General features: G+C 45.9%; 1 protein-coding gene across 3 annotated transcripts in view; it reads right to left on the bottom strand.

The window, feature by feature from the left end:
• The window catches only part of LOC109512523 (Down syndrome cell adhesion molecule-like protein 1 homolog), a 48,166-nt gene that overhangs the window by 12,196 nt on the left and 21,279 nt on the right, over nucleotides 1-14,691 (bottom strand). The window contains exons 4-18 of one of the 3 annotated variants that reach the window (XM_019864339.1): nucleotides 10,044-10,190; nucleotides 8,901-9,179; nucleotides 7,697-7,972; nucleotides 7,311-7,607; nucleotides 6,038-6,310; nucleotides 4,391-4,675; nucleotides 4,157-4,276; nucleotides 3,896-4,072; nucleotides 3,166-3,365; nucleotides 2,729-2,825; nucleotides 2,502-2,630; nucleotides 2,249-2,416; nucleotides 2,089-2,159; nucleotides 1,632-1,872; nucleotides 607-792 (exon numbers count right to left, since the gene is read on the bottom strand). In XM_019864339.1, the coding sequence (XP_019719898.1) occupies nucleotides 607-792; nucleotides 1,632-1,872; nucleotides 2,089-2,159; nucleotides 2,249-2,416; nucleotides 2,502-2,630; nucleotides 2,729-2,825; nucleotides 3,166-3,365; nucleotides 3,896-4,072; nucleotides 4,157-4,276; nucleotides 4,391-4,675; nucleotides 6,038-6,310; nucleotides 7,311-7,607; nucleotides 7,697-7,972; nucleotides 8,901-9,179; nucleotides 10,044-10,190 (2,946 nt within the window). Of the gene's footprint in view, nucleotides 1-606; nucleotides 793-1,631; nucleotides 1,873-2,088; nucleotides 2,160-2,248; nucleotides 2,417-2,501; nucleotides 2,631-2,728; nucleotides 2,826-3,165; nucleotides 3,366-3,895; nucleotides 4,277-4,390; nucleotides 4,676-6,037; nucleotides 6,311-7,310; nucleotides 7,608-7,696; nucleotides 7,973-8,900; nucleotides 9,180-10,043; nucleotides 10,191-14,691 lie in introns of all 3 variants that reach the window. The other 2 variants (XM_019864340.1, XM_019864338.1) reach the window with 2 other exon arrangements.

The following is a 14,691-nucleotide window of genomic DNA, read 5'->3' as shown; positions in this document are numbered from 1 at the left end:
TCTCTCCTCCCTTATTCGCCAATTCTTTGTTTTTCTGCTCAGGCCTAAAGCAATAAAAGTAGAACGTTGGCACCATCTTGGCATCCAGCAACTACCAACTACGTTGAAATGAGTTGAGGAGTTTCATTGAGACAAAAAGCGCCTTGCTGCTATCTTGTGGCTTCGTGGTGTCAAGGAACTGGGTTGAATTGAGTTGAGGATTTTTTTTTTTTTTTTTTTTTACATAAATTGTGCGTTGCGGCCATTTTTCTATGGGCAAATTTCTCCTCATAGTGTAAGTTCACTGCACACAAAGGACACAAGTACAAAAACAACAGGAGCTAAAGTATTACAACTCAAACCGACATTTTATGATTTTCAACACCATCTACAACATGAATAGCTCCGAAATAAACACTAACATTAAGCGCTACTCTCTACAACAAGCACATACAGCATACGACATGTACACACAAACACATTTAACGACAACAAACACATCAAAAGAGACACAGAGAGAGGAAGTGCTTGATGAGGTACACACAGGTCAACACGTCAACGACATCGACAGTATGGTGGGGGCGGGGATTGTTTGGTGAAGTTTAGAATGATTTAGATGATAATTACTCTGCATTGGCCATTGGGCTCGGCCCCCACAGCACCCACCTCCGTCGGGGAAGAGGGACCAAAACACAACCCGGTAGCCTTTCAGCACACCGTGCAGCGTCAGCCGTGGAGGCTCTGCCCATGTGATCACCGCCTCATCCGACGTGACCGAGATGGCTCGTACGTTCTGAGGGGGTTCGCTGGGCACTGGGGACATAGCAGGGGGGGAGGAGTGTTAGTGCTGCACCCGGAAAAGATGGGACTTTTTAGGTTATCGCTGTAAGGCGTGCGGGTTATTGCGGTCGTTAAAATGGCCCGACGGAATCTACGTAGCGAGTCTGCTGAAGCGCTTGACATTTGAGGGACTTCTCAAGACCGCGACCCACAGGCAATCGCTGCTGGAATAAATCAGTCAAATAAGCTCAAATGAGCTCTCGGTGGCTTCGTGTTCTGTGCGCGCTGTTAAAGAAATGGAGGAGAAGAACGGGGACGAGAGGTGTCTGCAGGAGGGGGTGTTGATAGAGGACAGGAAGAGAGGGAGATCCGAGTAGGAAAAGAGATGCACCTTAAGGGGTTCAAATGCAAATGAGTAGGGTGGGGTGGATAAAAATCGAGAGAACGCCATTGTTGAATCGTTGTTGTAATTGCAGTTGTGGTGACAGATACATTGACGACCTATCTCAGCGATAACAACATGATGATTCATCCCGCCGTCGACACACCACCCACAGAAGACAGGCGGCGTTATGGCTGAATGAGAATCAACGGAGGAAAATTAAGGAACATATTTGACCCAGATTGACCCCAAGAAGTGTGTGACTATGACAAACACAGGGTGAAAAAGGAGCATAATAACGTTTCTCCCTTGGCTTCCACCAGCCAACGAGCGTGCTAATTAAAGAAGAGAGAATCATGGGGGGGGATGTGCTACAAATCCAATTCAACCATTTTTAGCGTTCTTGTGCGTACAAATGCATGTCGGCGTTAGATCTTCCTACTCCATTCTTGCATTTTGTCCATTTTGTCACCGATCGTGTTTTCCTTACCATCTTCCAGTGTGGTTGCATTGATCTCCGTACTAGAAGGCCCCGTCCCAGCCCTGTTGAAGGCCTGGACCACCACTCCGTACTGAGCAAACTTCTTGAGGTTGTCTAGGGTGTATACTTCGCTGTCTCCGGTAGCTTTCATCTCCACGATACTATATTGGCCGTTGCTGCCGGGACCGTTTTCTCTGTAGCCAATCTGGTAGCCGCGGATAACACCGTTCTGCAGCTCCTTCTTCGGTGCCTTGAAGAGATGCGTTGATAAAATTAAAATGGACTCATCAATACTAATACTTGGTGTGTCTGAGCTGTGAACGCAAGTGAAATCTCACAATCTGCACATTTCTTTCAGTATAAGAGCAAGGAGAGTGGGAATTTTTTTTTCCAAACACAATGCAGAATCAGTGGCTTCTCCCATCAACTTCGACAGTTAAGATAACGCATATGGTCTGTAATTTACCCTCCATGTGACCCGAATGCTCTGTGATGTCATGGGCTGCAGGATCACATCCATTGGCGGCCCATCAGGCGCTATTGAAGGCGAGACATTGAATAGATTAAGAATGTCAAAATTCGGAGGTTTTTCTTTTTTTTTTAAACATGAGAGAAAGATCACTTACGTGCTTCTTCTGTACTGATCGTCAGCTCTTTGCTTGGAAGGCTACGGCCTATCTTGTTGTAGGAATACATGCGGATGCTGTACACACAAGCCGGGTGCAACTCGACAATGTTGGCTTGGTTGTTGGTGGGCGAGATGTTTCTGGTTGTGTACATATGATCCCAGGAGTCTGAAAAATGGAGAAATTTAGATTTTTTTTTTTTTTAAACGGATCATCAAAACTAGTCACGAAGGCTTTGATTTGGTGTACCTACCTGACTTGTTCTTGTACTCAATGTCATAGCTTGTGATGATGCTGTTGCCATCAAACCTTTGGATCCAGCGTAGGTTCATGCTCCTATCCTTCACCTCCCTTACTTCCAGCTCAGGGGGATCTGGCGGTTCTGTGCATAGGTAAAAACAGAATTTGTCAGACCAGACACCTCCGTTCGATTTCGAGTCCAAACAAGAGTGCTGTCTTCTTCGCTCTGAGACACGATACCTTGCACAGTGAGTTGGATGAGACCTCGACCTTCTCCATAGGAGTTGATGGCGTGACAAGAGAAGAAGACAGAATCTCCTCTGTCTGCGGGGTTCAGCTGTGAGCATGAAAGATTCTAATTAGCAAAAATCACAAATGACAAAAAAAAAAAAAAAAAATACACGCCAGCATTAGCAACTCCGGAACATATTTGTCACTTTTTGTCTTTCATTGAGTTGAGAAAGTCTATGCCAATTCTTAGAGATAATGCAGATTAACAGCTAATCTTTCTGTCAAAATGACTCTGTACAATTGAAACAGTTTTTCTCGATACATACTCCTGAATTATTTATGTATTTCATTATTTAAAAAAAAAAAACAACATAATTCTTCCTCCCCGGCCGCACACGGGCATAAAGACATCAGCCGTGTCATGCACAACGCGCTCAATATTTGACCTTTAGGGTGGAGATGACTTCATCGCCCTTCTTGTTGATGGTGATTGAATAACGGGGGTTTCTCTCCGTGTCGATGACCGTGTCCCCTCTTTCCCAACGGATGATGATGGGCTGCTCGCCTCGGGCCGTGCAGTTCAGCTCCTTGGTCTGGCCCTTCCTGGCCATGGTGGTGTTGGGGTGGCTGGTGATCATTGCGGGAACTGAGAAGAACCGTCGAGCGGCGTCAGTGTGACAAATGGCATGACACGGCATAATGAGACGAGGGTGCAGGGAAGGAGTGATGGAAACCGAGAATATATTACAAACGTATCGCCATCTCCATTGCTTCCCCTCCGCATCCATTTCACGCTTTAAGCCCCGCTGGCGGCATCTTTCGTGCCTGCCTCTTTCCACACCCTCGCTTCGATCTCCTCTCCGCTCAGACATGGATTATTGATTACAGGGGTTCTTGTGGTTTTGTTTTCATCACTAATTCATCAGTGCTTTCCCCACCCAAAACAACATTGAGCAGTACACAGACAGGCGGATGAAACACATCCTTCAAAGAGTTAATCGAGCCCTCGTTAAGGACAGAGACATGGTTTTGATTAGGTTCGGTCCACAGAATACTACCCTTGGGCAGAAATGCATCGATTACGAGTCAATTTGCCCACCAGAAATCTCAGGATTACCTCGGTGAAAAAAAAAAAAAGAAGCTGTGTTCAAACCAGAGGAAATGATTGACACTTACTCTTGACAGTGAGGATCATGCTTTTACTGATGTCTGAGCCCACTCCATTGGAGGCCTGACACAGGTAGTATCCGCGGTCATCCTCCAGCACATGTCGGATGAGCAGCGATCCGTTTGACATGATCTGGATGCGACCAGTTAGCGGGACTGGATGGTACTGCTGGGGGTTTCCTACACCTGCACGACCAAACGCTTTTTTTACTTTCTTCTTTATTTGAGCGGCTGTAGAACTAACTGCTGGGAATGCCGCAATGACTTTACCTTTGGCGTGTTTCCACATCACCTTTGGGGGCGGGTAACCCTCCACAGAGCAGTTGAGAACTCCGGCTTTGCCGTAGATGCAGTCCTGGTTGTTGGGCTGCACCACAAAGCGCGGTGGTACTGAGAAACACAAAGTTGCACTCAACTTATTTGAACTTAGTTCCATGAAATGGGTGAGTCCCGAACATATCAAAGCAATTTCAGCTATTTTGAGCTGATATATTAATGCCTCACCGGTAACAATGAGCTGTCGCTCCCAGCTGACGGTGGCGGCAGCGTTGCTGGCGATGCAGGTGTAGTTTCCATTGTGTTTTAGTGTCACCTTGGAAATTTGGAGGGAGCTCATGAACTCTTTGGTCTCGATCGCAACGCCAGAGGTGGGCCCGGGCACGATGAGCTGGCCGTCTTTGTGCCAGGTGATACGTATGGGCATGTCCCCGGATGACACGACGCAGGCGATGTAGATGAGCTTCCCCACTGAGGTCGAGGGGATGTCGAAGGGTTGGATGAGAGGTGGCACTAGGGGAGGGAGAGAAGAACAGCTGAAAAATGACAGTGGGTAGATGCGAAAGAGCGGCAGCTACACTGAGAGAAGGTCATTGGGGGCCCCCTTCTTTGCCCCGTTACCCCCCCCCCCACACCCCTGCACCTCCAGCCCCTGCAGCCCCTAACAGCTACTCTACAGTGGGTAGATGCGAAAGAGCGGCAGCTACACTGAGAGAAGGTCATTGGGGGCCCCCTTCTTTGCCCCGTTACCCCCCGCCCCCCCCACACCCCTGCACCTCCAGCTCCTGTAGCCCCTAAGAGCTACTCTGGGTAGGATCCAATTGGCAGGAGGAAGTCATTCTGTTGCCATAGTAATGGAGGTTGGCGCGGTGGTACTACAGCTGAGACATCTGGGGGATTTAATCTAGGCTTCATTATTATTCATCTAATTAAATCAGACACACGCAGGCGCATGCACACACCCTTAAACACCTCTGCAGCTGCCCAGCCACTGTCGTTTCCCCATTCTTAGACAAAATGAGTCAATAAGTCTACCCTTAAAACAAGAAATATACCCAAACTATGGCGATTTGAACAAAGTGGCTCTTTTGTTTACAAGGGGGATAATAGGGCACGGACCATTTTTTGCAGACGGCATCCCTGGTCAACCAAAACGGCAACAAAACAAAATATCCCAGCAGCTAAAATCCTTTCATCAAAACGATCTCACAGCTGAAAAAGCATTTCAGTCGTTGTTGGCCCCCCCGAGTTGGCAGGTTTCGATCACATATGCCCCATTCCCCAATAAAAAAATAATAACATAAACAGTACTAGTCATGGACATTAGGCGGTTTGAATGGCAAACTGGGTGCGAAAAGCACTGTGCCTTGAAACAGAAACTATTCAGGCATGGACAGGCTAAGGAAGTCACTCACTCACTCAAAGACGGTACTAAGACATTCATGGGAAAGTTCATCCCTCATTAGGGTCGCAGGTGAGCTTGAGAGTATTCTTTAAAGCAAAAGAATAGGTTAACTTTAGGTTAGGAGATGAGGTACAACCTCGACTGGTTGACAGCCAATCGCACGGCACCTAACTGAAAAGATAAACTACCGCACACACAGCCACATTCACAACTACGGACAATTTAGTTGGAGTCTTCAATTAATCAAACATGAAAATGCCACACAGGGAGGCCGAATGGTCAGAACTGTAAGGCGGACGTGGAAACAGCATGAGAATGTTTATTAATGAATCACTCCTCAGTGTTACAACGAAAAGATCATATCGGACAGCACAAACTGCAAGATGTGGTTTCTTATCGGTATAGACCGGAACGGGTGCCCCTGTTCTGCATGAACAGTAATGTACAAACCGACCTCTGAATCCACTTACCTTTAACAGTAACATGCACGGTCTGGTTGATTGACACCTGGGGTTGGATCAGAACACTACAAAGGTAGGTGCCCTCATCAGCACCCTTTTGCACGTCCGTCAGCCGCAGGGTGCCATTGTCAAACAACACTTGGCGGTGATTATCGGGCAGCTGCATGCCGTCCTTCAGCCACTTAATGGAGTAGTAAGGGTACCCAATGACACGGCATGTTATGTACGTGTTCCTGCCTGCCACTGCCGTCATGTCCCGCATGGGTCTGATTCGGGGTGGACCTGGAGACACGGGGGAAAAGAGGGAGGGGGTGGGGTGGGGTGGCGGGGCGGACACAGTGGTCGGAAAGACGGGCCGATGAGGTGAGGGAGGTCGTGGCAGAGAGATGGAGCAGCCATGGAAACAGAAGGTGAAGCGATAAAGGTCGATGGACAGAGTGATTGGGGTAAATTGAGAGATTACAGGGAGGTTAGTTTTGCTCCCTTTGCTAAAATTGAGTGAGGATATTTGTAGTTGTTTTTAATTACCGTAACCCTACTTCGAGTGTAAATGAAGCACAGTGGTACCTTGACTTACAAGTTTACTTCCTTCCATGACCGAGCTTGAAACTCATATATCAGATCAATTTTCCTTTTTGAATGCCAATAATCCATTCCAGCCCCTCACACGACCCCCCCCATAAAATGTTATAAAGAAAAATACAACTGTATCGAAAGGTTATTCTTGTTAACAAAAACAGAGGAAATAACTATAATAACTTGTGAAATAAAAACGCGACTACCCACAACAAAAACAACATCTGACATTTATAAAACCGACTACAACCAAAATTTCCTTTGTTTTAACCTTTGTCAATTAATTTCATGCATCAGTATACATTAATGGGAGTACCAACAACATCTGCACATAAAACAATATTTACCGGTCTGTAGTCTGTGTGTGTGAGCGTCTGGGTGTGAGTTGTGACCTATAGCAGCTCCTTGCAATGTCCTCATTTCATGTGTGTTTGACTGTTTGGCACCTTCAATAAATGACTGCATCTGTATTTTTTCCCAAGCTACCAATTAAAATTTTGGCTTGCAGCACAAAGCGCAAAAAAATAAATAAGCCAATTGGCGATGCGATGACTCATAACAGGAAAAAGCCGAAATTGGGCCACCCGTAAGTCAAGGTATCAGTGTATTTACACATCGCTAGAACTGAGACATCTATCACTAGCTGAACTGTTGTGGTATAGAATGGGGTGTTAGAGTGCATTTATATTGAAAAGCAGACAGGCACCTCTTACGTTTATGCGCGCTTGGTACTCGGCGCTGCCGGCCGAGTTGCGTGCGACGCAACGATAAACTCCCCCGTCCCGGATGAGCGGGTTGCTGACGTTGACGTGGGACACGGTCAGGCCGTCGGACTGGGTGTACTGGCTGGTCTTGTAGGTGGAGTCTCGCACCACGGGTTCGTCGTCGAGCGTCCAGGTGATGGAAGGCGGCGGTGCTCCTTTGGCCTCACACACGAGGGAGAAAGGCTCGCCGGGGTTCACCACCTTCTCGCTGAAGGACGTCACGATACGAGGGGTACCGTCTGATAACAAAAAGGGGCAAAGGTGAATCACTTTTTAACATCTCTCATTTGCACAGAATCGGAACTTGTTGGGGTCTCTTGCGACATACCCTCGAGCAGAATGATGGAAAAGTCCTGAGATGTGTGGCCCTTGCGTGAAGCAAAGCACTGGTAGGCCCCAGAGTGGAACTTTTGTGCTGCGGTGATCTGCAGGGTGTCATTGTGTTGACCCTGGATGGAGATGTGCTGGTCGGGGAAGATGGGTTCCGTGTTTCGGTACCAGTTGATGGTGTATTCCGGAGAACCTTCCACAGTGCAGGTGAAGAAGAGTGTGCTGCTAATTCCCGTTTTCAGGTTCTTGGGCGATAAGGTCACTCGAAGTGGATCTGAAAGAAAGACGTACGTACCGCAAATGAAAACGCTCCATGTAGAAATCACCGGTAATTGAGTTTGATGCCTAATCTACCAAAAAAAAAAAAAAAAAAAAATTGTGGAACCAATTCTCTCATCACGTCGTGACACGTAGATTTATGATCACAGTGTATAGTTCCATTCGCAACGCAGGGTTAGAAAAGGAGCGAGGGCACAATCAGCAGCGCCGACTCAATCAGTTGGACGAACTCATTAAAAAGCAGCTGGAGATATCGCTTCGCATCTATGTCCACTTATGTGTGCGCGCGCAAATGTCAGTGAGCAATAAGGCAGCTGGTGGTGTGTGCTGGGGGGCATTGCTGTGCCTTCCAAGCACTCCCTCCCCCCCCCCCCTCCCCCCCCCCCCCTTACCCACCCCATCCTGTCAAAGTCACAGAGTGTGCTGCCATGATGTGCCCAGTGGCAAAGTTGAACGCTTCCCCATTCTCTGCCCGTCTCGTCTTTGTTTAGTAGTATACTTACACATTTTTTTACCTCGCAGTTCGAAACTACTATTAAGGCGTTACTTTGTTTATGTCATTCAGGCCCTGGCCCTGCTGGGACATCTGCTCATCTCGTCGACAACCCCCTGGTCTCGGCCACCATTTTCCTCACCCTCCTCCTCAGTGATGCTGAGTCGTGTTGGCAGCTGTGTTATGGCTTCAGTCGGAGGAAATTACATCCCTGTCGCCCACTCTGTGACCTGACATGTTGGGGCATCATATACAGTAGCTCGCACGGTGTTTGTTACAGACACTCGCGCAATACGAGTGCCTGAAACCAAAAAAAGGAGAGGACTGTGTGAATGTAATTGTCTGCCAGCTGGAGGAGAGAGAGCGCGGTAGTCTGTCAGTTTGTGTGTGTGTGTGTGTGTGTGTGTGTGTGTGTGTGGTGCTCACACACCTATTATGTGAAGCTGTCCAGACACTTCCTTCGAGCCAAAGCTGTTGGTGACTTCGCATGCATAGTTGCCGCTGTCTTCCTGTCGCAGGTCACTGATGGTCAGCCCCGTCAAACGCCGTGTCCAGCGGGCGTCCGAGGGCAGCGGTCGGCCATCTTTTAGCCAACGCACAGTCGGGCTGGGGTAACCTCCTGCTATGCAGGGGAGCTCGATACTCTGGCCTGCATACACCTCCCCTGATTGGAAACTGTCCAGGATTGTGGGTGAGGACTCATTGGGGTCTGGAGGGTCGAGATCAAAAGATTAGATAGATTTGGAGTTAACCAGAAATGCATGCCCAAGATCAAAATAAAACATAAATAAATTGTGACTTGTGTTCTGTGTGTTAGGAATTGCGGTACAGCAATTACAGCAACTTTTTGTTCTGCCACAAACTTGTGTTCTGTGTGTTAGGAATTGCGGTACAGCAGACAGTGATTATCCCCTAATTTTAAGGTGCCAAACTTGTTTTCATTTGAGCCACAGTGTCGTTCTGGTGGCCCTCAGGGGGCACCACATCCATTTTTAATTGGGAGTTTGTGTCTAACAATGTGCCAAAAATCAGGGTTTGGAACACAACTTGGCTTTCAGGTCATGTTTCTGTTCACATGTAATCATCTAAGTTGATCTATTGTGCACATATGTGATACTCTTTTCAAAATAGAACAACGGCTTAAATCTTTTCTGTTTAGGAAAGTGAAGCGTCAATCGATTGTCTTCTTTTTAGGGAAATGAATGCAGAGAAATGTAACAGTTGGAGCCCAGTGAATTGTTGGCATTTGCTTTTACTGGATAGCAAGATCATGAACGCGGCTGTTAAAATGCCACAGTAGTTGGCCATGCACCACACTGGTATAATTCATACTTGGACTCGGCATGTGGTTCGATTGCGAGGCAGTTGCGTTTCTTGTCTCATCATATCACATAATTGTGCCTGTGTTTAATCATAATTTTTTTTGCTAGTTTTGAATAAGCGTGGAACGCTTTCCTTGTGCCTCAATCACTGTGGGGCTGGATGTGGCCCTCTGGCCTTCACTTTGACACCGACGCCCTAAGAATATTTAGACAGAAAACCGGAAGAAGCTCTCTCTCTCTCTCTCTCTCACCCATTACAGAGAGCCTGGCTCCATTGCTTTGGCGCGTCTCCCCGCTGTATTTATGCCTGGTAATGCACCGGTAGGTGGAGAGGGCATCCTCCTTCTGAACATCTGAGATGTATAGAGCGCCAAAGGAGGTCAGCAAGAACCTGTTCCCTGGAAGAAAAAGGGTAAAGAACTTCAATTCCTGAGAAAAAAAAAAGGACTTGGTAATTAACAAACATGCCATTGCCAAACCGTCCTGTTCATTTTGTTGACTTGGAGCCACGTCTTCTCCTTTCGACCCGAGCGACAGACCAACAGCTTACCTGCCCGCATTTGGGTATTTCGCAGCAATTGTGTTTTCTCAACAAGTGCCATGTTTATTGGGGTAGAGCAAATGACTGCGCCCCAATCATTTACGACATGTTTGCAATCGATATTTAGTAGGACCCCCGTGAGCCGACGCAGGCTGCAATTTCACTGCCGCCTTTGTTTGGCCCCCTGCAAAGAAGTCCTACGGGATAATGACTGCTTTAAGAGCGCTACTCTCCCAGCAGTGACAAGTGGCTTGTCAAAACGCTCCGACGCAAGGCAGAGCGACGGCCAGATCAGCGGGATGTGTCAAAAGCACAATTTCCGGCTTTTGCGGCACACTGAATTCATCCCATTCCGCGGATTCAATCACATGATTTCCCTTAGTGACACTGTCCATCTCGCACGAGTGGCTTGTGTAAAAAAAAATTCATCTATTTTACAGTCGGTTCTCATTAGGCGACTCCCTCATTTCGTTTGTCGCCGTGACGCAGCCTCCTCCTCGCAGTCTCCGAGCAGAGTGGCAGACGGAGTAAAATATTAATTACTAAATCACTGCGCCCCCTTAGCTTTTATCCCGGCTTACTTGACACGCCAACAAGAAACAGAGCCAATGTCCACACCCACACCCACACACTGCAAGTACAAGTACAGAGTTCACTTCCTATATCACGGTTCATTATTTGTGGCCCCCGCTGCCACACCAATTTTCAAGTCATCGTTTCTTAAATGATTTGATTTTATTTTTTACAGGATACAGGCGAGTCCAAATTTGGGGTTGCTCGCCATCGGTGTGGCACCATGTTGTTCTGCAACATGTGGGGCAGCATACTGGAGTGAATGCAGTGTAATTAAGAGCGAGACGGGGATGCCTCACCGTGTTTTGCTGTTTTAATATTGGTTGTTCCCATCAAGCGGAGAGAATATATGCCCGCGAGTCGTGTTACTGCTGCGGGTATGACAAAGTAGCAGTTGTTAGAAGGAACAATAAAGAATCGACGTTGGTTTCCGGTACCCCATCTGCAGCAGTTTACATTATAGGTTATTATTATTGAGCTCGCAGACTTTTGTTCGATTGAATGACATGATTCGGTTGAACATTTCGGTGCTTAAATCATCAATGTTGAATTGGCTGGAGAAGCGAGAGCATGAGAACAGGGACGAACAACTATTTTTAAAAAGTCAACCGGGAATATAAAAGCAAACCAATTTTAACTGTTTTTTTTTTTTTTAATGGGCTCTCTCAAATTCATGGATTTTCACCTATCACAGGTAGGTCAGGAACACATCCTCCGCAATAAACCGTAGTCTGACCTGCGTAGGAGTTGACGTCTGCTAATACAGAACACACACACACACACACCAAGTTCACATACGGTCTTTAAAAATGGACCCAAAAGTCTTTCCGTGTTGATGTGGTCATGCAAACTACATGAGCAAATACTTTTTGTTCTGCCACAACCAAAAAATAAAATAAAATAAAATAAATGTTAAAGTCATATCTGTAAGGTTTAATGAGAACACATTTTCATGAAATCGAAGCTGGATTGTTTTGCTTTTCATCATAAGAATTCAGTCACTAACATGGCAAAAAGGTAGCAAGTGTATATATAACACAGTGCTATTAAGGGCCGTTTTGGTTTACCGCAGATAGTTTTATTCAACAGAAATGGCTCTATAAAAAGTCTGTTCATCCAGAAAGAGGCTGCGTAGCCTCCAGGAGAGCTGACATTGTCGGAATTTTGCATGAGGTCCATTTGAGCCTCAATATAACCCATTAGTGGAAAGAAAGAATTTCCAAGGGGGAAATACTGAATGGAGTTTCTTGAAAGAGAAAATAGAATATTTTATCGTGAATTAATTGCTTACATTCGTTTGAGTGTGAAAAACATTTTCCGACCTAAATAAAAATCTCACAAACCATACAGTTGACACTTTTCGTTCTACTGATTTAAACCCAACTACCAAATAAAAAGGGGTCAGAAATCAACTTCAGTAGTCAATCCCCAACTGTATTTTGCCAAATGATTGCATTACCTCAATAAACCGCTGTTGTGCCATAAAAGAGTTCTCTTGTTCAGTTTTCTAATATGACAACACTCCCACGTCCTCAGAGACCGAACGTCCGCTGCGACAAATAATAGTGAGGACCGTAAAGATGAAATTATGAATGTGCACGAGAGGAAAAAAAAAACAAAACACACCACTGTCTAAAAATAGGATGCATACAGTAGGCCATTTTGGTCCAAGACCGTGTGTGTGTGTGTGTGTGTGTGTGCATATGCGCTGAATGTGAGCACAAGCGGGTTAGCGGCAGCCACATTTGTGCACATGCAAATGAAGGCGTCGGCGCAAAGATAACGAGGCCCATATTTCCACCTCCTCAGTGGGCCCATTATTTATTGATGCTCTGCATCTTTCCTCCACATACACACACACACACTCCTTCACACGTTCCTCATCCTGTCCCTGTTGCTAGGGTCTTCTCCCCGCCATCCTCATTCTGTTTTGGTGTCCTTTCAGCAGCTCTTAATAACAATTACCCGGAGCATGTCAGAAGTTCTTTCACCCTCCAGATGAAGATATGATTGACTCCAATTCATCTTTTGCCTTGATGGGCCTTACTTGTGTGAAGAAAACATCTCCCCTATGTGAGAATGATGCTTTTTTTTTTTTAGCCACAAGTGAAACGATTTTGCTCTCCTTCAGGCCGTATGATCTTTATCTTACTCAACGCCGATGCAGATAAAGGCAGTGAAGCTTTTCTTCTTGAAGAAGTTTCCCCACTTAAGCAGCAATGACTTTGATTCGCCAATCTTTATCCGTTGTCCTAACATTACCAGAGCAAAGACGTGTTTTTTTTTTTTTTTTATTATTCAAAAATTACCCAAGAGTCTATAGCTGCAAGAAAAAGTACACAGAAAATAAAAACTGTTGACTTTACAAAATCTCGTCATCCGAATGCAGATGCATTATTTTTTCAGTAGATGTACGGTCTATTTTTAAAAAAAATTATCTGGATCCGGATGACTTTATTTTGTGTCACCACCTGACGAAATAAAATGGAATAAATTCAACAAAAACTTTTGTTCGGTGTATGCGAACGCTTTGGAATTAGCTGGATTTTGGCATAAATTTGCCACAAAAAGTGATCTGACGTTTATTTCACAGCAACATACTGCAAAAACAGTTTTATTTCACCAACACCATGCAAACAATTTGCCTATGCATTTCCATGTTTTTAATTGCACAGAACATGTAAACGTTCCAATACGGAGTGGAAAAAACTGTATGTGGAACTTTGGATTTCATAATCTTACTTGAACATTGATTTTCCCATATATGATAAATACTGAAATATTTTTTTTCCTTTTATGTTCCTTGATTTTTTTTGAACAGTTTTTTTTTTTTTTAACATGAATTATAAAAGAAAGGTAAGAAAGTAAATGCATGTGCATACGCACGGACCCACAGCGGACAAAACACAACAGTGGTTTGTCTCCACCTCCAATTGGTTGAAAAACACGGCGATTCTTCTGAGTTTGACGTTAGAAAACTGCATTCTGTCGCAGAGAACAACCCGAAAGAAGGTGAGAATAGACGGGAGGAGGAAGGGATCAAAGAGGCGGGACTGTCATGGGAAGAAGTGGTGGGGGGGGGGGAGACAAAAAAAAAATTGGCGTATTCTGGAGATACTCTCTGTGGTGCTGGAATAAACTCACACGCACAAAAGCCATCAGCAACCGGGTTTAAAAATAGGACAAATCGTGTTTCTCAGTCGGAACAAAAACACCGTGCTGTAAATTGAGCGCCATGTAGTCGGTGAGCAGTTGTGGAAGTTGTAGCTGGAGCAGCTCCATTGGACGAAAAATAATAGAAAGGGAAGAACGGCAAAGAGAAAGAGCAATGAGGAACAGCCCATGTCTGTAAGCTCTCATCCTTTCAAACCTTATGCAAAAAAAAAAAATGTGTGTGTGTGTGTGTGTGGGGGGGGGGGGGGGTGCATCTGTATTCAAAGTGCACACTCACTCCACTGTAACACCGCACCCTCTCTCTGCTGCGTGTAGATTAAAAGCACAAGTAGAAGCAGGTGTCGGGCAATTAAATATATACACTTCTCTGGCTTTTATAGGGTTCCACACTAAACGTGCATGAATGCCATCCTCTCAACTCCTTCAATTGACATTCAAAGCAGGCCCGACTAATGTACGACGAGGAATCGGGCCTTGGGAGCCCCCCCCCCCGCTTGCATCTCCTCCATAAAAGAGACTTTGTTCAGGCGACCGAGCTGCTCAGACGGGGCAGAAGTCACGCTGCCAGTTAAGGCCACGCCGCATGAGCAATATCGGTCTTTTCGCTCTCG

The sequence above is a fragment of the Hippocampus comes genome, unplaced genomic scaffold (genome assembly GCF_001891065.2).
Source record: "Hippocampus comes isolate QL1 unplaced genomic scaffold, H_comes_QL1_v1.1 scaffold57, whole genome shotgun sequence".
Lineage (NCBI taxonomy): Eukaryota > Metazoa > Chordata > Actinopteri > Syngnathiformes > Syngnathidae > Hippocampus > Hippocampus comes.
This window is presented reverse-complemented; position numbering and strand designations above follow the sequence as displayed.